This window comes from Dama dama, chromosome 12 (genome assembly GCF_033118175.1).
Source record: "Dama dama isolate Ldn47 chromosome 12, ASM3311817v1, whole genome shotgun sequence".
In the NCBI taxonomy this organism is placed as follows: Eukaryota; Metazoa; Chordata; class Mammalia; order Artiodactyla; family Cervidae; genus Dama; species Dama dama.
The window spans coordinates 54,648,991-54,673,707 of NC_083692.1; the positions used below are offsets into that span (position 1 = coordinate 54,648,991).

Consider the following 24,717-nt stretch of genomic DNA (forward strand, 5'->3'; position numbering starts at 1 on the left):
TCACCTGGAGGGCATTCACCTGGGAAATTCCTCCCCACCTTGGGAAAACCCAACGGCTTCCCCAGTCCCTCAGATGGTAGAGAATCTGCCTATAATGCAGGAGATGCAGGTTCGATCCCTGGGTCGGGAAAATCCCCTGGAGGAGGACATGGCAACCCACTCCAGTATTCTTGCCTGGAGAATCCCATGAACAGAGGAGCCTGGTGGGCAATATAGTCCACGGGGTTGCAAAGAGTTGGACACAACTGACTAACACTTGGAAAAACCCAAAGTAGGGAGCAGCCTGAGAAGGAGCCTTGGAGAACGCCTGTAGTTCCTCCTTCTAGGAGGATCTCCTTGCCCCGCTGTGGTAACTCCAAGACTGTGTGTTGCTGTCTTATTCCAAATTTTTCAAGTTATTTTTTAATTTGTAGTTTTGTCCAAAGCCTTCTCTGTAATTGCCATTTTATTCTTTTTCAATTTTTAAAGCTGATTCAGAGTCTAACCTTTTTTTGGCCAGTTATCATGAATGTCACAGTTTGTCCCTTTGTGTTTTCCAGGCACTCTAAGTGAGAGTCCACAAATCCCCTGGGAAAATGGTGGCTCTGTCCTTAAAGATTTGTGTCCGCCACTGCAATGTGGTGAAGACCATGCAGTTTGAGCCATCAACGGCTGTGTACGATGCGTGTCGAGTCATTCGAGAAAGGGTACCCGAGGCGCAAACTGGCCAAGGTAGGTCATTGGTTATTTTCTGGCTGCTTGAAGTGTGTTTAGTATGTTTTACCCTTGGTAGCTAAGGAAACAGAGGCTCTGCTTATGTGCACAGGTCAACTAGTGTATATGTTTCAAATGAAATTCTTATCCTAGACCTTACTCGCCTTGTATGTAAAACTTGTAATGACATCATTGTAGTTCTGCCAGTAAACCAGCACCATCATCATGTCCCTTTCATACTTCAGCAACGTGTTCCGCAGTGTACAAATCACTCTTTGGTATAAAGGCCTACAGAGCACAGATGACGTTATTGCACTCTGACAGTTATTGCTTTTGTGTATCCCGAGCCCTGTTTCACACTGTTTCTACTGCCAGCAGCCTGAAGAAGACTGAAACTGCCATCAGGACCCGGGGCAAGCATCATATTTCAAGTACTTTGCAGGGGCTTCTAACCTGTATCTCAAACCTTAAAAAAAATCGTGATACATGTTTTGTTTAATGTTTGGTTAAACCACTGACCACAGTTAATCTGAGTTTAAACAAGTCAGTCATACAAGTTTATTTTCCATTTCCCTTTGTCTTCTCTCTACATTTCCTTCCTTTATTTAGTGTTTGACTGATGCATAAGAAATTGAGGTTACTCCTGAATTCATAAGCCTTTAGTGTGAAAATGGATTAAAACTTTCCTTAAAAATTGGATTCATAAAAATCCAACATTCAAAGACAGTTATTGTTAGGCATGGGTCTTCTTGAAAAGTTCTGTTACTCACAAAACCATGAATCTTGTGGTCCAAAAGCAATGGCTGTATTATTCAAAACACTGTTATTTCTAGATTACCCAAAAAAATAAAATAAAATTTGCCCAGGTTCCCAAGTTCTGGTTATCCAATCATATCTGATGTTTTTACTTTTCCGTTACTGTTTATTCTCAGACTTTTTTAAACTTTGTTTGAGTTGGATTGCTATAAAGCTCTGGTGAAGATACAAACCTTTATAGATCTTGAAGTTGTTTTTCTAAGAAACAACAGGAGCTCTGGCCCTCATCTGGGTCTCTGAGGTTTCCTTGAATCACATTTAGGAAGAGACAAATCTTGAGACGGAAAATGATAATCGCTTTCCATCTTATACTGCCTCCACCATCTTGTACCTCCTGGGTTAGATTAAGGGATTTCTGTGAAGGACACAGGGTTTAACTCTCCAACTTTACTCATAATTTGATGGTAGGGGGAGCAGAGACTTCACCTCATGGGGAAAACTCCTTTTTATTTTGTAATGCCATGTGGGGTTGATGGAAGGATTATGCCAAGTATAAAGTCTCCATCAGCCCCTCTTTACCTAAGTGGCCTTGGACTCGAGTGATTATTTCCATAGTCTCTCATGAGTTCTTGGCCTGACTTTTAAAGCACGTGGTAGGAAACAAAAGCCCAGTTCAGTTAACAAGAAATTTAGACTGCTTTGTTTCTGGTAGTTCCCTAAACTTTAGACACACCTACTGCCCGCTGGTTTTAAGAAACCTGAACCTCATCTGTGGGTGTTGGTTTTGCAGCTCAGCTCTTATTCTTCTGAATCTGTTTTAGTCCCAGTGGCTGCTCATGTTTTGAAAATGAAGTATTTCTCTGGTGAAGGAGACCGCCTCCCCCACCCCCCCCACCTCCCATCCTGCCAAGTCAGCAGATTCAAGGGCCTGGAAGTCAGTGATGGGTTCATCATCACTTTACCTTTTATTTTTCCTTCTGTTTTTCCTCCAGCTTCTGACTATGGGCTATTTCTCTCGGATGAAGACCCTCGGAAAGGAATTTGGCTGGAAGCGGGCAGAACACTGGATTACTACATGTTGCGAAATGGGGTATGCTATTGATCTTTCTTTGATTTTTCAACACTTTGTCTAGGCCTTCCGTAGAAGCCAATATGGTTATGCTTCAAAGAAAAGAAGAGATTCAAAAATCTATTTTGATTTCAGAGCATCGTTTAATAGTTTTGACGTAATGTACTTTGTAAAGTCTGTCCAGCTTAGATAGGAAATATCAACAATCCAAATTCTTGAAACTTCACAGAGTAATTAAAGCAGCATGAGACTATGATTTTAAGCTATTTCTACATGCCATTGTTGGACCTCGGTAGTTATGAAATAGAGCATCTTCCTCTAAGTATGTAGGAAGTGCCCTGGTGACTGGTGATAGAAAGGAAGGATCCAGAGGGAACAGCGTAGTTGTTCGCTCTATCAAACTATCAATCTATCTATCGATCCTAAAGGTTGTCAGAGGTTAAATCATAACCAGTGGTTTGCTTTTATAAAAAGTTCATATTAGATGTATTTAATCATTATCAGTAATATTAACAACAAAAATGGTTGTGTTGTGGAAGTAGGAAGGAATAATGAGTAAAAAGTAATGAGTAACAGGAAACCATATTCAGTATCATGTAATAATGCATAATGGAAGATGCTCTGAAAAAATGTTTGTTTGTAACTGAATCACTTTGCTGTATACCTGAGACACACATAATGTGTAAATCAACTATGCTTCAATTTTAAAAAGCATGTGTCATATTCTGTTCAACTTAACTTCTGAGATATACTGGATTTTGATATACAGAATAGACGTATCAGATTAGTCAGTATTCCATAAATGAGAGTGAAGTATGAGGTGCCAGTTAATTTTCCTTCCATAGTTCTATTTTTAAGAAGTGTAGTAAAAGAGAAATCTCTTATTTAGACATAACTCTTAAACTTATTACCTTTTTGATCTTGCCATTATTGTGAAAACCACTTTTACCGGTGATATACCATTACATGAAGAATTATGGGGGCATTATTTATGTCCTTTATGACATATGTATACACACACACACACACACACACATATATAATCACTTATTACTGTGTAAGAGACCATTGGAGAAGCACAATCTTTTCAAAAAATAAGTAGGCATTTTCCTTTGCTAATTTTCATTACAGCAGATCATTCTCACCCTTTCAGAAGGACATATGCTACTTTGACTTTATAGAGGTTAGTTTTCAGTAACTGAGCTATAAGTAGTACTTCTGGGGGTGCAATTTTACTATCAGATTTTTAAAAATCTTTATGTAAGCAGTTTAGCACTGGAGATTCTGTGTTAGTGGCAAAAATCTTGTGAAAAATTAGAAGAAAAGAATCAGAGGGAGCTAGAGAAAATTCTTTTATTAAAGAGGAGTGTCCAAGTTTAATACCTAATTTCCCATGCAACATGAAATGTTTGTATGATTTTGCTCTAGGATATTTTGGAATATAAAAAGAAACAGAGACCTCAGAAAATCCGGATGCTCGATGGATCCGTGAAAACAGTGATGGTGGATGACTCCAAGACGGTCGGGGAACTCCTGGTTACTATCTGCAGCAGGATAGGTGAGCGTTCACATGCCAAGCTTCTGGATTTTGCTTTGTTTTTAATAACATGCCTCTCCTTTTTTCACCCACTTTGGGTGTCTCAGCAATTTTGAACATATCATAACACATTGACTTTGGCGCAATCCCAAGAGAGTGTGTTAATTTTCCTGGTACGCAAACCGGCTAACTGGTATTGCAAACACTTAAGCATCTCTCTGAGTCACAAGTGAGAGCTTTTATTTCTCTTTCAAAATAAAATGAATTCTCAAATTGAAAATAATGTTTTTTGAAATCATATGATTCAGACTCCCACCCATGACTGGAAGATTCTGTCTAAGCATCACTGACCTCCATTACCTCCTGGAGACTCATGGGGACAGCCTATACAATCATATTAGACATTGCCCCCCACCTTGCTTCTATTCGTCTCCTCAGAGAACAAGTCTGTCTCCTTTCTGTTGGGTTGGCCAAAATGTTTGTTTGGTTTTTTGGTAACGTCTTACAGATGTTGCAATATATGAACCCTCTTGAATATTTGAAGAAAGTGGCCCTTCCTGTCTTATTTTTCTCATCATGAAAATGAAGCCCAGGTCTTTCAGACACTGCTTGTTTGACATTGTCTTACCTTCCTCTGTTTTATCTCTTATTACACAAAAATTACTCAGGAGACTTTAACATGACATTTGAATGTGACTTAACTAGTAGAGGACCCTCCTTTGTGGCCAGTTACTTGATGTATGCTCCCTGGAGTGGCCCTGACCTTCTACCTTGGCAAGGCTTCTTTCTGTCCTTCGTTCCCAGGGACTCCTTGGAGTATTACAGGCCCCAGGACGAAAGGGACTGATGGCAATGTAGTCACTAATCAAATTGATAAACTCATTGATAATTTTAGGCATTACAAACTATGAAGAATACTCTTTAATCCAAGAAACAATTGAAGAAAAGAAAGAAGAAGGGACGGGTACGCTAAAAAAAGACAGGACGCTGTTACGAGATGAGAGGAAGATGGAGAAGCTGAAGGCCAAGCTTCACACGGATGACGACTGTGAGTGTCCAGGGAGGAAGTGTGATGTGGGCACATGGGCTGCCCGGCCTCTCTCCTCTCCCATAATTTGTATGATCCAGAACAGGGGTCTTTGTTCCTTTGTTTTATTTCATCTATGAACATTTGGGTCTATGTCACTAAAAGAAAAAGACCCTTAAGGGGGAAAAATTGATAATAGCATTTCACATCTAAAAGGTAATCTCTTAATGTCAAATATATGCATCATGTTCACATTGTCTCCATTGCCTTCTAAAAAAAACTTTTTTGTTAACAGTTTGAACTAGGGCCCAAATAAAGCTTGGATGATAGGCTGCTTAACTCTTTTAGTCCCAAGGCTTTCTCTCCATCTCTCTCTTTTATTTTTTGCCTTGTAATTATTGAGGGGAAAAACCTGGATTGTTACTTGTATAAAATTTCCTATATTCTGGATTTTGTTAGATGCCTGCAGTGTCATCTAACATGTTCATATGTCCCTTTTAATTCCTGAGTTCTGGAGGCTTGATCAGATACGTGTATCTGTGTTCAAGAATAGTGACTCCTATGTGGTACATCCATTGGGAAGCTGAATTTGATTGTCTCCTTTTTGTGACATTAACAGCCTTGGATGACTATTGCCTGGATCCATTATTTCCTTAGGGGTTACAAAATAGCAATATAGTTCCACCACAGGAAAATCCTTTTCTACCACTACAGAGTTAATATGCAGAAAAACAAGTATGTGTACACTCTGTGTCCCCAAAGCCTGTTTTTTGTGCACTGGCTGACAACCCCCAGCCCCCACCTTCCCAGAAGGATCTTACTTGATGCACATTTCACTCAGACCTTCCCAACTTCTTACTTTCTTTCATTGTTCTTTCTCTTGCTGTTGCGTTGGGAAGATGTCATCTTTGTCCTTATGTTCGTTGGTCTTCAGTGGGGCTTTCATTTCCTCTGACCCTTTCTCCAATCTCTCTCTCTTTTTTTTCTTTTTGCCTCATTCAATTTTCAGTTGCATGCTTCTTTCCAAGTAAGACCTTGGTAGAGAAATCCTGAGGATTATACTGTGCATGATGCTCTCCTGGCTAGTGTAGGAGAGGAGGTCCATTCGATACATTCCCTGTGCTGAAGTCAACACTTGTTAATAAATACTTGCTCTCAGTATGTGTGTGTGTGTGTTAAGCCTGGGGAGGCATGTAGGAATGAGAGCTGTGGGAAGAATAGAGGAATGATCCATCCCCATGCATCTAGGTATCAGGCCAGTATTTTCTAAATGAGTGAGATTACTGGTGGGCCATGTGCAGGGTTCTACTCTCCCCTACCCCTCAGTGTCCTGTCCTCTTCTGGTCCCAATTACTTCCACTTTCCTCCTCTTTTCTGCTTAAGGTCAAGGCTAGTAACTCATGCTCAGAGTTTATAAATTATTTCACCTGATCAGAGTAAAGACCAGTCTTGACTTAAAAGAAAATGCAGACTTGATTGTCTTGGCTTAAAGCACTGTTTTCCTTGTTTCTTCTTCCACCCAAGGAATGGGCATATTATAAATTCATTGTGGGGTTTTACTAATTTAGGAATAGCTGTGAACTTCTCTGTCATTTGCTTTTTCATATGTCATGTAGTATGCATCCAATTACTTTGCCAAGTTAAAGAGTTCAGATTTAATCTAAGAAGCAACTATAACTGAATATGAGCATTTTAAAAATCCACATCTGCCTCATGCTGCTGTTTTGCTTAATCCTCTTGAACTAAGAGGAAAAGTAGACACAGTTCTTTCATATGTTATCTTGCATTGCAGTAAATTGGCTGGATCACAGCCGAACATTCAGAGAACAAGGAGTAGATGAAAATGAAACACTGCTGCTTAGACGGAAGTTCTTTTACTCTGATCAGAATGTGGACTCGAGAGACCCCGTGCAGCTGAACTTGCTCTATGTTCAGGTACAGTATTGAATGCTCAGACCCTGAGGTTGGGGAGCCTTCCAGAGCTCCGGCTGGGGCTGGTGGGGGACAGGAACTGGGCTCTGGTTCTCGCCGTGTCTGGGGCATCCTCTTTTCAATCATGTGGAGTGGTGGTGCAGGTTGATGTCCACTGTGAGCTGCCAGCCATCCTGAGAGGGGCCTTGGTTGGCCTCCCAGCGGGGGTCCTGGTAGCCACTGCTGTCTCTCTCTGTCTCCTGGCTTTGCAGGACATACCTGGCTCACCATTCATATGTACTATCGCTTTCTTAGCTCACATCTAGAAAACAAGGATGGATACTGGTCAGAAAATCAGTATTTCTCATTAACTGAAAGATATTCTCTCAATAACATTTTGTATTTTTACCATTAACCAATTGTTTAAACTCAGATGAGTCATTCAATTTATCTGAGTTGCAGTTACCCAGTACGTTAAGGTGTGGGTTTTCACTAGACAGTCCTGAAGACTTGTTTTGGCTCAAGGAAAACATCTTCCTTCTTCTCTTACTTCTTTCATTCTTCCCTGTATTCCTTCCCTTTCCTCTCCTTTTACTTATCAACGTATTGAATCATAGAAATAATGTGGGAGGGGGAGGGTCAGCAAAATGCAGCCACGGTGTCACCTGTATTTATAAATATTAAAGTTTTATTGGAACCATATCTCATTCGTTTACGTACTGCACATTGGTAAATCCCCTTCTTTATCACATTATTGTCTATGTATTTTCAGTGGCAGCACTCATATTCTGATGGCAGATTTCAGTAGAGACAGAGACCCATGGCCCAGAAGATGTAATTTGTTCACTCTCACATTTTACAGGAAAATTTTGCTGGCCCCCAAGTTAGTGGATGGAGGAAGGGCTTGGAGAAATGAGGCTTGTAGGCCAGAAGGGAGAGAGAGATCCAGACAGTAACAACATGCTTGTTGGTTTAAGGCTCAGGGCCATAGGTCAGAGTGTACATCTGAGAGTGCTCTGGGGGTCATTTCACTAGAGAAAGGAAAGGTAGAAAGAAAAGGAATAAATAGCAACACAAGTGAGGGGTCAGAAAACAGGAGAAAGACTTCAAGTGCAGTGCCTTCCTGATTCCAGGACTGTGTATTTGCTTATCATTTCACCCAGACGTCTGCAGTATTAAGTTCTTGTCTGTTCTGTTTATCTTGGGGTGAAGATTGGGTTGATTTTACTTCTAGGTAATTTTTCTGTTAATTTATCACTTAGGGTCATAAAAATATATTGCGTTTCTGTCCCCTGTGAATCTGGTCATTATACAAGGATTTCCCTTTGCCCCTTTATTTTTCACAATCACTTCTACCTCCCTAGATTACACTCAAGCTTTAGTTTTAATATACTGGACATTGCTGATGCCTTCCATCCATAGGCCATTTGGGCACGGACTTGTTTTTCCTCTGCGTTAATTCTGCAGAGCTGCAGTCGCTCACAGCGTCCTGAATGAATGCCTCACTCTGGCTTGGCTGGCACCCTTCCCGTCATTCCACAGAGAGGGTAGGCTTGGGTGCCAGGAACATGGCACTGGAGAAATTGTGTTGGTCCCCCCAAGCTCCTGATGCTTTTTGCTTCCTCTTGTGTTGCAGGCTCGGGATGATATCCTGAACGGCTCCCACCCTGTCTCCTTCGAGAAAGCATGTGAGTTTGGTGGATTTCAAGCCCAGATTCAATTCGGACCTCATGTGGAGCATAAACACAAGCCTGGATTCTTAGAGTAAATGACCATTTGGTTTTCTTTTTTCTCTTATTTTCACTATTTATTTTTGAGCTTGTTATGCCACATACACACCTTAGTTTTGGTCAGTTGTGAGACTGTTAGCTTTTACTTGATTCAATATACGATGATATTTGTGGGCCTTGGAGAAAGCAAGGCAAGAAATTCAGTGCTGGGATGAGTATGAAGATGGCTTGTTCCAGTTTTGGGCAGGGTATGTTTTCCTCTGGACCACAGGGTCTGCGGTACCCCTGCAAGCTGTTGTCTAAGGCAGTGGTCCCCAGCCTTTTGGCACCTGGGGCCCGTTTCATGGAAGATAATTTTCCCAGGAACAGAGTGGTGGGGGATGGCTTCAGGATGATTCAAACACTTTATATTTGCATGTATTTTATTTCTATTATATTGTGATATATGAGAATTTAATATAAGAATCAGCCATTGCTGATCTGACAGGAGACAGAGCTCAGAAGGTAATGGCAGCCATAGGGAGCAGCTATAAATACAGATGAAGCTTTGCCCACTCAGCGCCCACCTCCTGCTATGCAGCCCACTTCCTAACAGGCCATGGACCAGTACCAGAGTTTGGGGACCCCTGATCCAGGATATCTCTGGAATTGAGTTACTCGCTTTTCCCATCTTCTGAAATCTCTGCTCTTTAGAACATTATTTCTTCATATGGGGCAGCATTTTGTCATGTTGCATTTCTTTTAGAGACTCCAGTATTAGAAAAACAGAGTATAAAAGAGAGAGTTTCACATCATTTAGTATAATTTAGTGAAATTGTCACTGCTCTGAATAAGTGTGACGTATACATTTTTAAATACTGGCTCTACTCTTCCCACCCATCAGGTCTTTGGTTTGCTTTTATGAAATGATGGGGGTGATTTTCCTGGCTCAATATTTATGGGTTCAGGAGGAAGCTAACCCTCCAGATTCATCACGGCCCCACTCAACATGGGCTTTAGGACTGGGTTTCCTAGAGATGTCCAGCAGACAAGCCTCACCGTGTGTAGGCAGCTGTTTGTCAGAGGTCATCTTCCCTCTGCTTTGGCCTGGGCTTCTCCAGGGATTTTGTCTCTTTCTTTCTCTGGTAATATTTCTTTCCTTTATCTGGTTTCCCCCACTTTTTCTTTCTCTCTTCCACTTCCTCTTAGATCCGATGCAGTATTTGGCTGAGCCAAAAATATCTCTACAGGAAGTCTTAACCTGGTCAAAATCGTGCTCTCACCTAGAGTGCAGCTTGTAGAGGCTTTGCAAATGGGGATCTGACAGGAATACTGACTGGGGTGGGTAGGCGTCATCTTTTCTATAGGATACACCAATGTGATGTGCATTAAGTAGGTCATTCATCATGTTGTATCTGAATATATTGAAAGGAGACAATAACAACTGCTTATTTGGCCCCTGACCTCACTTTTGCTTTGGTGGAAAGTAATTGGGGCCAGCAAGTGCCCTGAGGTAAAAAGGAAATCAGACTTCTCTCCTGGTGGCAGAGAATGCCTGGGCCATGTGCTGTTGGGTCTAAACTGAGTTGTTATTTAAAAAAAAAAAAAAAAAGAAAACTCTCTTCTTGGGTTGATGAATCCCAGGGAGCCCTTCCAAAGTGATGCTTTGTCTTACAGTATTCCGTATAGTGACCTTGAGTCTGAGACTAGCTCTAAGCAGGTCCTGTCATTGACTTTATTCTGCATCCTCCAAATGAATCATTTGGCCAAGTTCCTCAGGGCCACTTGTATCCAGTTGGTCGGACTTCCTTCCTGCAGGAGCCTTGGAAATTTGCCTTTCTCTGTTCTTATACCCCAGATGCCTTCCAGAAAACCATGTGCACGTGAGCTTTTAGTTACTCTCACCTTTCCGTATTCTGCCGTCACAGTTGGTCCCTCAGATACATTTGGTATCATAAACCTATGGATTATGGCCATGGAAACTGAGAACACAAAGAACTAATTAAGCCCTGGAGGGAGGAAATGTATTTTGTTTGTTTGAGTGACTGACAAAGCATGGGAGAAAATAAAGAGATTTATGAACCAAAAAGTTTTACGTGTTTAGTTTTTAAGCTTTCATACCTGTGAGCCTGTGTGGCCCTGATCAGAAGGTGATCCAAATTTAGCCTTTCACTGGCTGCCTGGAATGATGCTACCCTGGTCATTTTATTTACGCCTTTTCTCTGGAGCTTTTAGACAGATAATTCTCAGGGCCTCCTTGTCAATTGAACAAGCAGTATGTTTTATGCTATGGATGCAGAAGCAGCGGCAGAGAGAAGTGGCTTGTTCACGGTTACATAGACTTTTTCTGCAGGTAGCTTCTGACTCCTCACATTGGGATTTACATTTTTTACAAACAGATATCTACTTGGAGGGCAAAGTTGCCCCCTTCCCTGGCCTCCCAGTATGCAGCAAGATTATGAAAGTACTTTAAAATGTGATCACAGGATTCTTTGGTCTCTTTGCTCTGTTACTAGTTGTGCCTGTTACATCCCAGTGAGTATCATCACACCACCAACTGCTTGTGTGTGGATTACATGCAGTATCAGAGCACTGGTATTGCTCATACACTGTCTCCTGGGACTTTGGGGCTATCGAATGCCGCACACCTACACTCTATTGAAGATGTACCTTCTCTTAATAATGGGAGGTCACCAAGGTTAAGCAATTGTGTTCAACTTTCTTGTTTTTGAGATTATGGTATAGAGCTCAGGCCTCTAGTGGTATGTGTATCCTTACTCAGGTTCCAGATTAAAACAAGCTTATTGTGCCTCATAGAAATTATTTTTCTTATGAATTTGATTTACTCTTTAATTAGGCCAAATTTGGTCTAGGTAATGAGGCATTTTTGTTTAATGTAGATGTTTAATTGTGTATATTATTGCACATACATTACAGGTAAAAACTTGCCTGGGAATGTTCATCTCCTTTTAAATAAAACAGCGAGGTCACAGTTCCCTGACTGTATGTTGGATAGTCTGAGACCTTTCAGGGTTAGGTTCCCTGGGCTGTCCCTGGTGACTGTGACTAAACCATGTCTGCTAGTCATTGTTTTTCACCATCTTGCTTTCATATGTACTGCTGGCTTTGAACAATTCACAATTGAAAAAAAAAAAAAGAAGAAGATTGGCCTTGTCACAGAGCCTGGTTGAAGATAGAGCCAGGCAGAGATTTTAGTCACATAACTTTTGGGTAAGGTACATGGAAGTATGTTTAATGACTTTAATTCCTTTTTTAAAAAATTTTAACTATAAAATTAATTTTCTTTTAATTTTTTGAAAATTTGTGTAGCACTTGTGCCCAAAGTCAGCATACTATGGACCTTTTTTTTAAAAAAAAAAACTTTATTGAGGAATAATTGGGAATAATTGACAACTATGTATATTTTAAAGTATGCAACTTGATGATATGATGTCCATATACGTATAGAACGATTACCAAGATCGAAATAACTAACACATCCATCACCTCACATTGTGTGTGTCTGTGTGTGTGTGTTGAGAATGCTTATCGACTCAGCGACTTTTAAGTACACTATACCATGTTATTAACTATAGTTGTAATGCTGTGTGCTAGACTCTTACTGTAAATTTCATATACTTTGACCTGTATTACCCTGTTTACCTCTCTCCCCCAGCCCTTGCAACCACCATTTCTGTTTTCTGTTTCTGTGAGAATGGCTTAAGAAGGAACCCTGTATGTAAGTGATACCATATAGTTTTGGTCATTCTCTGTCTGGCTTATATCACTTAGCATATTGCTCTCTGGGTTCACCTGTGTTGTCACAAATGGCAGGGTTTCCTTTTCTCTTATGGTGGGAAATATTTCATTGTAAATATCTACCACACATGTTCTTTACCCATTCATCTATCAAGGGACATTTAAGTTGTCTCCCTATCTTGGCTATTCCGAATAATACTGCAGTGAACATGGGTTGCAGACCCTGATTTCAATTTCTTTGGATATAGACCAATGAGTGAGATTGCTGGATCATACAGTAGTTACTATGGACCTTTTAATGAGGTTTTTTTTTTTTTTAACCTTTATTAAAACCCTTTAATGATTTCTGTACTAGCACCTTAATGAAGGTGCTTATTGAGAAAAATGAAAATCAGAGACTAAATGATTCTCAGCGTTCTCAGGGATTTAAGGATTATTTAGTGTCCCCCATCTGCTCTATTGTTGGGAAAATGGGTGCAAGAGAAACAGGGGATTTCAGAGACACAAATTTAGTGGAATAATTTAACGTACCTTCCTCAGGAAGTGATAAGTAGAACAAGATCAAAATAATGTAAAGAAAATGTTTTAATCAAGAGAAAATGATGAAATAGAAACTTCAGAGAGAATCAACAGAACCTGAAGCTGCCTCTTTGAAAAAATTAATAAAATGTGCAAGTCTCTGGTAGATTTGGTCAAGTAAAACAAAAGAAGAGAGAGGCAAAAATAAACATTAGTAATGAATTATAGGGGCAGAACTTCAGATAAGGATTTTTAAAATTATAAGAAAATGAAATGAAAATTTGAAGCCAAAAGTTGAAGATATAGACAAAAATGGATAATTCGAAAATCTGGATGGATCTGTGATCTTGAAAGAAATAGTCTTCATAATATAAAATAAGTGAATCAAAAAACAACAAAACAAAAAGTAGGTTCAGTTTGTTTCAGAGAACAGAAAGAAGAAAAAAAAATTTCCTCACCTTACCTTGAAGCTAGCAGAATCAAGATAGCAAAATTGAATTGCATACCAACCAATAAAATTTTAAACTCAATATGGGTCCTACCTAAGATTCATAAAAAATTAGTAAAGTACAGCATGACTTGTGTTTACCTATAACTGCAAGTTATAACTGGTTTCTCCAGGAATGCAAAATTCATTGTTCAATAAATAATTTATTCATGTCTTCTACCTGGTAAGCCCTAGACATTGAGGATACAGAAGTGTAAAACAGTTAAACATTCCTGCCCTGATGGAACTTATATTCTAGTGGAGAGGGAGATAATAAGTAACAAAAAAGTTATGAAATAAGGAAAAGAAAAAGAAACAACTTCAGGATTAGAAAAATGAAACTGTCAGTTGCAAGTGATAGGTTTATCTACATAGATAATTCACTCAATCTATGAAGAAATTTATCAGAACTGTTAAGAGAAAGCAGCCCCTGAAAGAAAGATCAGTCTATTAAAGCAGCTTATCATCACCTAGATCCAGACAACCATGGTATTCATCTGCAGGACTGAAAAATAAATATATAGGTATGTTTGTATGTGTGAAAATATGTGGAATATTCATAACTAATCCCAATTTCTTAGGAAGCTATAGTAATTTAAATACTCTATTATTAACATAGAGTGATGTAGGAGTTCTGAAGGTTAAGGAACTTGCCTTAATGAAAGTTAAAATAGTAGCAAAAGATATTTCCATATGGGGCTTCCCAGATGACTCAGTGGTGAAGAATCCTGCCAGGGCCAGAGAGGTGTGTTCGATCTCTGGGTCAGGAAAATCCCTTAGAGAAGGAAATGGCAACCCAGTCTGATATTCTGGCCTGGGAAACCCTATGGACAGAGGAACCTGATTGGCTACAGTCCAGGGAGTCACAAGAGTGAAATAAGACAGAGTGACTGAGCACCCTCACTAGGGAAAAAGATCAAGATAATGCACAGACACTTGAGAGAAGAGGAAATTCAACTTGCTTGTAAAGATAGGGAAAGATATTCAGCCTCATAAGCAATCTAGAATGCAAAATCAATAAGGATATGGCTTTTTCATGTCTCTCAGATGGACACAAATTTTAATGTATGAAGACACTAGAGCACAGAGGAAATGATATCTTAGAAGATGAATCTGTTGAATTTAAAAATACAAAGAGAAACAATGTATTGTTTATAGACACAAGGAGAGGTAGGAACATCATAAACCATGCATGGAAATTACCCTCAGGAAAATGACTACCTATGGGGTGAGAAAGAAGGATGTTGTGGGACTTCAGCTAAATCTGTCATTTGTTCTTTAAAAACAGAGAAGTAGCAATCATAAAGCAAATATGACATTATGGTAACATGTATTTATCCTTGATGATTGGTATATAAGTTGAGGTGTATACTTTATATTTCATGTTTTCACAGTTAATGTCTTTAAAAAGGATAGTTGCTGTAGTCTGTGTGTGAGGTGATAGAAGCTTGTAATTACTCAGGTTGGATATATACCATGTAGTAAAGAAAAAATTAGGAGACCTTGGATGTCAGGCACAAAGGTTCCATGACTCTGGATGTCTCAGGGAGAAATGGTCCAGTGGTTGGGTGCAGGCAGGCAGGGGGAACCTCCCTCATTCTTGGTTTCACCCTTGTCCTGTTAGCATGTTCCTTAGGAGTGTTTCACTGAGAAAACACTGCAACCGGGGTATGAGTCTCTGAGGAAGGCTTTAGAGTGGACCTCGAAATTTTCCCCCACAAACTCAAGATAATTCTACTGTCAACAAACAAAGCTTTTGACACAGTACGAAGTCTTAAGTCAGTTTTTCCTCTTGGCATTTGTTCAAACACATATTCCTCCTTTGTATTTGGTCTTCTGTGTGTGCTTTTGTCAAAATAATTTGGCTGTGGATTCTGTTTTCAAACCCACAGTAAAGCAAGAGTTTCAGCTTCGTTTCTCCACAGCTCTGTCTGTCTCCTCTTCCTCTCCACTGCCCATGCACTGGTTTCTCTAGTTGGCTTTTTTAGTTTTTTGGTGATAATGCCAGTTTATTTATTTTTTATTTTTAATTGAAGGATACGTGCTTTCCAATATTGTGTTGGTTCCTGCCATTCATCAGCATAAACCAACCATAGATATGGATATGCCCCTCCCCCTTGAACCTCCCTCCCATCCCACCCCTCTAGGTTGTCACAGAGCCCCAGTTTGAGTGCCCTGAGTCATTCAGCAAATTCCCACTGGCTATCTGTTTTACATGTGGTAGTGTATATGCTTCCATGCTACTCTGTCCGTTTGTCCCTCCCTCTCCTTCCCCACCCCGTGTCCATAAGCCTGTTCTCTATGTCTGTGTCTCCACTGCTGCCCTGCCAATAGGTTCATCAGTACCATCTTTCTAGATTCCATATATATGCATTAGTATACAGTATTTGTTTTTCTCTTTCTGACTTACTCCACTCTGTTTAACAGGTTCTAGGTTCATCCACCTCATTAGCACAGACTGAAGTGTGGTCCTTTTTGTGGCTGAGTAATGTTCCATTGTGAAAATGCACCACAGCTTCTTTATCCATTCATCTTTCGATGGAAATTTAGGTTGCTTCCATATCCTGGCTATTGTAAATCATGCTGCAGTGAACACTGAGATACATGTGTCTTTTTCAATTATGGTTTTCTCGGGGTATATGCCCAGTAGTGCTATTGTTCAGTTATATGGTAGTTTTATTTCTAGTTTTTTATAGGAATCTCCATACTATCTTACATAGTGGCTGTAATCATTTTCCATTCCCACCAACAGTGCAAGAGGGTTTTTGGTTCCATGCTCCTGACAGCCAGGAGCTGCCATCAATCTAGGGTGGTGATGAACACTCAATGCGGCCTTTCACTGTTTCCTCCTAGCTTCAGCCTCCTAAGGCTGCTGTCTCCCTCCCTAACGACTTTCAGACTCCATAACTTTCAAACCAGGAACCTCTGCATGTATCTAACCCTAGACTATCTTTGAGCCTCTGTGGGATTTCCCATGTTTACACTGAAGGGCACTGGGTTTGGTTCAGGAGCACGGAACTGCCGTGTGACTGAGACAGGTCCTCAGAGCCTTGCCTGTACCTTCTCCGTGTGATTTTCACTCTCTACTTTTTTGCCACTGTAACTATTTTCCAAATCAACCAGTGTTTTCTTCCACCTACTTTATCACTTCAAATTAACCAGGACTTGACCAATATTTGTACAAGTCGCATTTTCATCTTTGAGTCTGGATTTACACCCAAGATTTAAATTCAGTGTATCCAACTCCATCATTTAAGCTTTCAGCCCACTAGACCAGTGGATCCTCTGCCTTTAGCGTATGGCAGGCTCATCCCGAGGGCTTGTTAAAACACACTGTTGAGTCTTAACCTCAGAGCCTCTTACTCAGTGGGTTTGGAGCAAAGCCTAAAAACTGGCATGTGTTACATGTTTTCAGGTGGTACTGATGCTGCTGGTCCTCAGACCACACTTTGAAACTTTATGTGATACCAAATTTGAAATATTAGTCATTTGGTGATTCAGCATAAAGGTTGGATTCAGGGAACCTGGGTGTTCTAAGTCTGCTTGAGTGACACTGTCTCTGCTCACCTCTGAACCATGTCTCCTCTCCTCTTCAGAGCTCCACTGTGTGCTGGTAGACTTGTCACTGCCTTTTTTTTTTTTTAAACTCTGGCTGCACTTTGTCTTCACTGCTGCACATGGGCTTTCTCTGGTTGTAAAGAGCAGGGGCTACTCTTCGTTGCAGGGTGCGGTCTTCTTGTTGGAGTAGCTTCTCTTGTTGCGGAGCATGGGCTCCAGGGCTCATGGGTAGTTTTGGCTTGTGGGCTTAGTTTGCTCTGAGGCATGTGGGATCTTCCTAGACTAGGGATTGAACCTGTGTCCCCTGCATTGGCAGGCGGATTCTTATCCAATGAGCCACCCGGGAAGCCCTCTTCACTGCTTTATGTTCATATTGTTGCCCTCCTTCCCCAGGAATGAGAGGGCAGCCATTGTTTTCATAGGAGCAGCACCATTCCTAGGTGGGAATCTTAAATGCTTCCCAGGTGTAAGACCAGCTAAGAGAGATGGGAGTTGCCTGTGGTGGTGCAATTTCTAGATGAGAGTTCTGGGACAGGTGAGAAGCGGTTAACATTTCCCAAACCGTGGCTGCCTCCCATGTACTTGTGCCCTTTTTTGAGACCAGAGAACATCTTTAGAATGCCTCTTTTGGAATTACTTATAGAAGCAGCTTACATTTGAAATGTAAGAATTTTCTTACATTTTCTTACATTTCTTACATAAGAAAATGAAGTTTTAAGTGAGTGTCTTGGATTTGAATCCAGACCCCTCTCCCCCAGATGTGTTTATTACGTTCCCCTTCCCTTATTCATTGCCTCTGGCATTTCTAAAAAATTGACTGCCATCACTATGGTCATTGTTGCCATTATCTGATTGGGTGTTTCTGTTTCTTTGTCCCAAGGTTCTCAAATACCTATCATATGGTATGTCTTTTGACCAAAGGGTAACGTGGGGAGACCAGAGTGCTAAGTGGCTAAGAGCATGGTCTCTGGAGCCCAGAGATGAGGCTTAAGTTGTTGTCTATGATTGTGGGCAACTTCCTTAGAATCACTGAGCCTGCTGTTCCATGTATAAAAAAACTGTAATGTTGAAATATTTTCTTCTAAGAACTTTTGTTAGAGTTTAATTAATCTATTTATGCATGTAAAACCCCTGAAACAGTATTTGCTTTTCAATAAATGGCAGCTGTTGGTAGTGGAAAACCCCCTATGAACATGGTTTACTGTTTCTTAGATCATCCCCCAAAGTCATTTAAAGTACAGAATCTAAGCTTCTACCTCTCTGAAACCCTGTATTTTAACTTTTAACGTAGGCATTTATTTCCCAGTCTTTTGATACAGGACCAACTTTTTTTCCTGGTGTGGGTCACCTGGATAGGGTTCTCCATTATCTTTGTTGGATATACCACGCCATCTATAAGAGAGTTATAAGGACAGACTGTTTTTAAATTTTAATTTTTTTTTTTGTTTAGTAGTTCACATGTCTTGTTTATATCTAATAACTTTTTGTAAATATTTACTGTTAGGAAGCATTCAGTGAGCTCTCTTTTGTACTGTTCTAGGGACTATTTTAGCACCAGTTTAGGGGCTACTTTGGTTTATTGCATAATTATGTGATACACAGCCAGCAGTGAGATTGAAGAATAAAGGCAGATCAATACAAACGGGAGAAGAAAGACAACTGACTCAGCCAGAGCAAAAGTAGAGCTCATGAGAAGAGAGTCTGTTGGCTGCAGATTTCAGCCTCCCATGGATCTGACAGTGTGAGAGGAACTCTGACTAGTCTGCTGTCTTAGTAATCAGTGTTACTATTGCACTCAGCAAAGATGATACATACGAGGCTGGCAGAGGGTTTGCAGGCTGCCCTTTTAAGGTGGGAATATTTCAGGAGGCAGTGGGTAGGACTTGGCTTGGCCAGTGCTTGCTTAATTAGGAGAAAATTTTCCAATCAGATTTGACCATCTGACCCATTTTCTCAGAGAAGGCCAACAGATTTCACATGTACGCTTAGGAACCTTCCATACTTGGGTCTAGTAATCAGAAAAAACAACTGAGCTGGAACTGCTCCCCCGTGGGCTGGCAGGCAGTGGTGATGGCAGGCTGCCTGCTCTTTCTGGCTTCCTGCTGACACTATGCGTGCTGTTGATTTACTGGGGAAGAATACATCCCACACACATGCACGCACACACGCACGCTCCCTCATTTCATATTTGAAAATACAGTAAGTGAAATGTTGGTCTTTCAGTCATGTCCGACTCTTTGTGATCCCATGGACTGTAGCCCACCAGGCTCCTCTGTCCATGGAATTCTCCAGGCAAGAATACTGGAATGGGTAGCCTATCCCTTCTCCAGGGGATCTTCCCAGCCTAGGGATTGAACCCGGGTCTCCTGCATTGCAGGCAGATTCTTTACTATGTGAACCACCAGGGAAGCCCGCACTTTACAGTACACTACCCCCAAATTGACTCTTGCAACATCAGGGGTCACACCTCCAGTGCAAGCTTCTAGAAGTTGTTTTCCCTTCCTACCAAAGAATGGGAGTGTTAGTTGGCAGAGTCTGAGTTGAGGGCAGCTTGTTGCCACACAGAACTTTCTCACCATAAATGACCAACGTATTCTGCCCTGGCCTGGCCAGTGGACACCACCGTCTGGTGTTCCTCTAGTAACAGTCATTCTTGTGAGGGGGTTGGCTTGGGTCCCTTTTTTGGGCCCATGGTCTCCTTTGTTGATACTATGGGAGCTGTGGTCCAGAGGCTCCCAGCAGTGGCCCACCATGAAGCTTCCTGGTTATCATTGTTCGTGTGCTCCAGGGGGAGCCTGGAACAGCCCTGGGTTCACACGCATCTGCTCTTGAACTGGAGGTCAGAGGCTCTCTGCTGCTGTGACCTCAGCCAAGCCTCCTGACCTCTCTGTGACTCAGCTTCCTCCTCTGTGACATTGATGTCTTCCAGTCTTCTCTGAGTCAGACCTTTTTTGTCCCCACGGCCGCTTAACGATAGTCACAGCATCTAAGGTGCTGCTGCCTATTGTTTCCTAGGTTCCTTCCTGTGGACTGACATGGGGTCTCTTGATTAGGCTTGAGTATTCTGCTGGTGCTCAAACCTAAATCCCCGACCTTCCAGAAAATGTTTTCAGAATTTTTTTTCTACAGGTGCAGTTTACAGGTTGAAGAGGCATCATGATTCAAGTCTTAATGTAGCCAGAATGGTAACTTGACCCCTTCGTAAAATATTTTTTTGTTTATTTATTTACTTGGCTGCATCAGGCCTTAGCTGTGGCCTGTGGGATCTTTGTTGAGTCATTCAGATCCTTCTTTCAGGTGCACATACTCTCTAGTTGCGGTGTGCGGGCTCAGAAGTTGTGGTGCTGGGGCTTAGTCGCTTCTTGGCATGGGGGATCCCAGCTCCCTGACTTGGGTTGGAACCCACGTCCCCTGCATTGCAAAGTGGATTCCTAACCATTGGACCACCAGGGAAGCCCCTTGCCCCCTTTTCTGGCTAGTGTGATTGAAAGCAAATCCAAGACAGCATACCATTTCATATGTCAATACTTAATGTATGTTTTCCTGACATACAGAATTTTTAAATAATTAAAATCCCGCCTAACTGCAAATCCATCCTGATGTCAAACAAAATTAGCAGCAATTCTTTAATGACATCTAATACCTGGTTTGTGTTAAATTCTCCCCCACATAGTATTTAAAATGTCATTTTATACTTGATTTGTATGAAGAGCCAAACAAGGCCTACAGTGGTTGATGTTTTTCTTTTTTGAAGAACAGCTTTATTGAGATGGAGCTTACATACCATACAACTGACCCATTTACAATTTACATTTCAGCACTTTTTAGTGTATTCACAAGATTGTGCAACCTAATCACCACAACCTGATTTTAGAATGTTTGTATTCCTCCTAAAATAAGCCCTGTGTCCTTCAGTCACTCCCCTGATCCCCCTCTCCATTCCCCAACCTCTGCAACCTCTAATCCTATTTGCCTCTATAGATTTGCCTATTCTAGACATTTCATATAAACAGAAACATAACAATTTGCAGTCTTTTGCCATGAACTTCTTTCACTTAGCATAGTGCTTCCGTATTATGGCATGTATCATACTTAATATATTTTTATTGCCAAATAAAGTTACACTGTATGGCTCAACTGTATTTTTTTCATCCATTCATCAGTTGATGGAAATTTGAGTGGTTTCCATCTTTTGGCTATTATGAATAATACTACGATGAACGTTCATGTACAGATGTTTATGTGGACATATGTTTTTACTTTTCCTTGATATATGCCTAGGAGTAGAATTGTTGTTTAATGTTTTGAGAAACTACCAAATCATTTTCCACAACAGCCGTGCCATTTTACATCCCCACCAGCAATGTGTGAAGGGTCCCATCCATACCCCCACCAACACTCCTTATGACCTGTCTTTTTTTATTGCAGTGTCCTACTGGGTATGCAGTGGTGTGATATTGTGGTTTTTCTTTGTGTTTCCCTGATGGCTGCTGGTGTCGAGAATATTTTCACAGACTTTTTGGCTATTTTTATATCTTCTTTGGAGAAATGACTGTTCAGATCCTATGATCATTTATATTGTTTTTTTTTAAATCGTTAGTTGCAAGAGATTTCATACAAGTTGTTATCAGATACATAATTTGCACTTATTTTCTCCCAGTGTGTGGGTTGCCTTTCACTTTTTTCAGTGATTTCTCTTGCAGTTCAGTTTTTCAGATTTTTATTTAGTCCAGTTTATTTTTTTTTTTCATTTGCTGCGTGTACTTTTAGTTTTATATTTTAAAAGCCTTTGCCTAATCCAGGGTCATAAAAATTTACTCCTTTTTCTTCTAAGAGTTAAACCTTTAACCCTTGCATTTAGGTCAGTGATCCTTTTGGAGTTCATTTTTTATAGCAATCTTTTTTTTTTAAGTTATTATTTATTTATTTATGTGCTTTTGGCTGCCCTGGGTCTTCGTTGCTGCGCATGGGCTTTCTCTAGTTACGGCCCGCAGGGGCTACTCTCTAGCTGCAGCGTGCTGACTTCTTATTGCCATGGCTTCTCTTGCTGTGGCGCCCAGGCCCTGGAGCTCACGGGCTTCAGCAGTTGTGGCACGTGGGCTTAGTCGTCACACTGCCTGTGGAATCTTCCCACACCGGGGATCTGCACTGGCAGGTAGATTCTTAACCACTGGACCACCAGGGAAGTCCTAGAGTTAATTTTTATGTGTCATGTGAGATAGGAGGTCCAACTTCGTTGTTTTGCATGTGGATATCTAGTTGCCTCAGCACCATTCGCTAAAAGGACTGTTACTTTCCCATTGAAGAAACATTATTTTCGTCTTGTTACTTTCATCTTGGCACTTTTGAAAATCAGTTGTCTGTAAAGGTAAGGGTTAATTTCTGGCTTCTCAATTCTGTTCTGATGTCAGTACTACTCTATCTTTGTTACTATAGTTTGATAATACATCTTTCTTTCTATACTAACAGATTTCAGTTCTTCTTTTAAATAGTCATTTGGTTCATTGTTTTATTTTCTCTTCTTTTGTATGAGGTTTTAAAAATCATGTTAGTATGTGTGGGGGGTTTGTGCTCAGTCCTGTCCGATTGGTTATCCCTTGATGTCAGTCCATTGTCATTTTGATAACTTCCTTGATTGCAATGCAGGAGACCCCAGGGTTGGGAAGATCCCTTGGAGAAGGGAACGGCTACCCACTCCAGTATTCTGGCCTGGAGAATCCCGTGGACCGTATAATCCACAGGGTTGCAAAGAGTCGCCCATGACTGAGTGACTTTCACTTCACTCGCTTGATCCTTAGGCACAAGAAGCCCCAGAAACATTTTATACATCTCCTGTCCCAAAGCTAGAGTCAGTCATTTCTCCAAGGATTCTTTCTACTGGAACTGACATTAAAGGCCGTCTGGCTGATCCACTAGGGTGCTCATCTCCACCCAGTTGTCCTTGCCCTTAGCCTCTGCAGTGGACAGAACTAGAAAAGTTTTTCAAAAAAAGAAAAGTGAATCAGAATTCAGGTCAGTATTTGCATTCAAATGAAAGAGTGCAGGATTTTCATTTAACTTCTTTTGTGCTATTTATCTATTTTATGCTAAAAATCTTGATTTCTAGCAACTACCATAATTACTCATTTACTTTATTCTAGTTATTTGTAACATCTACTTACTTATTTAATATAATATACTAATTTTACAGTATGTGTATTTGTGTATATATTTAGGGTAAGAGTAGATATTAGTTTAAAAATAATGATTTAAGAAGTCTACTATGGCCCATTTTATATTTAAGATATATCTCATTGGGGTGGATATAGTCAAAGACTGTTTTTCAAAGTTAGGCTGTATCTAATGCTGTTCAGTTCATTTGTTTCAATTTGCTTTAGAGTTTTAGGTGTTACATTTTACCCTCTTTGTGATTTCTTTTGGTTCTAAAGTGAAGACTACAGTATAAGGAAAATTCAAAGGTTTAATTTCCATCCATGTTCCCTTCTCCCTGTTTTTTCCTTCCTTCCATGAAGAATCATTTTTATTTGTACTAGAATTACCCTTCTAATGTTTTAAAAATACATTCAGTATAAAATGGATATTCTTCTTTTTTCCCAAAAGCTAGCATACTGTACACTCTAGGGTGCTTTGCTTTGTTACTTTACAATATTCCAGGACATTCTTTCTTCTTGAACTATGTTGTAATAGTTTGACCCTTTTATCAGACTAGTTTTATATTTGTGTTCTACTTAAGTGCATTGTGGGATGTGGCCGTCTGTTATTAATTATACCATAAAATACTGAGAGTTAGGGACTTAACTGTGAATTTTATGAAAAGTCTCTTTTTCTTTCCTTCTCATCATAGAGTATGATTAAATGCTTTACCTTTTTTACTCTCTCTCTCTCAGTCTAAAAGAATTCCTGCCCAAAGAATACATCAAGCAGAGAGGAGCTGAAAAGAGAATATTTCAGGTATTGGGAATGTTCAGAGCTTTGTTATTCTCCTCACTTCCTGTCCTCATTTATTAGTCTGAGAGGGGCCTCTGTACATAAAAGCTTCAGATCTCGTGCTTGTACTCCACTTATATAATAAATGATTAGTGACTCAGGAGTAAAGGAGCTGACAGTTCTACTTTGGGCAGATTTATTATCTTAATCCATACCTTCTTGCTAAAGGTTACTTAGTCCTTCTGAGAAAAATGTGCATACATTTAATTTCAAAGACATTATCTTTGAAGCATTGAAACAAGGTGATTTTCCATTAAAATGTACCAAGGAAGAAGCTACAAGGAGCTTTTTTTTAATCCTGAGATTTGTTTTTTGCACCTTAGAATCTGGGAACTGGTGTCTTTTTAAAAATCCAGATTTATTCTAAAATTCAGAGTTATCTATTCTAGGCAACCAGTAAGAAAAGCTTTGTCATCACCTTTGCCAAGAAACACTCACTCTAGTGAATCCAAAATATCAGAGTCTTCTTTGGCATTGAAATGTAAATATAAATTGAAAGAGATAAATTTCATCTGTATAAAACACAGTTTTTAATCCAGTATTGTTTCCACATACTGAGATGTCCAGGCTTTTATATGTCATGCTGTTTGGAAAATTTTATCTATTGCCTGTGTGTTAGAATGATAGCTCTCCCAGGACAAGAACATTTCTCTAGTCCTCATTTAAAGTGTTGGTCCTGAACCTTTTGGAACATAGAACGCTTTG

General features: G+C 40.3%; 1 protein-coding gene across 1 annotated transcript in view; it reads left to right on the forward strand.

The window, feature by feature from the left end:
• Positions 1-24,717, forward strand: part of TLN2 (talin 2) — a 442,622-nt gene that overhangs the window by 240,896 nt on the left and 177,009 nt on the right. Inside the window, exons 4-10 of the mRNA XM_061157289.1 lie at positions 540-711; positions 2,442-2,539; positions 3,947-4,076; positions 4,951-5,103; positions 6,875-7,017; positions 8,630-8,757; positions 23,913-23,976. Of these exons, the coding sequence (XP_061013272.1) occupies positions 576-711; positions 2,442-2,539; positions 3,947-4,076; positions 4,951-5,103; positions 6,875-7,017; positions 8,630-8,757; positions 23,913-23,976 (852 nt within the window). The 5' untranslated portion in view covers positions 540-575. The remainder of the gene's footprint in view (positions 1-539; positions 712-2,441; positions 2,540-3,946; positions 4,077-4,950; positions 5,104-6,874; positions 7,018-8,629; positions 8,758-23,912; positions 23,977-24,717) is intronic.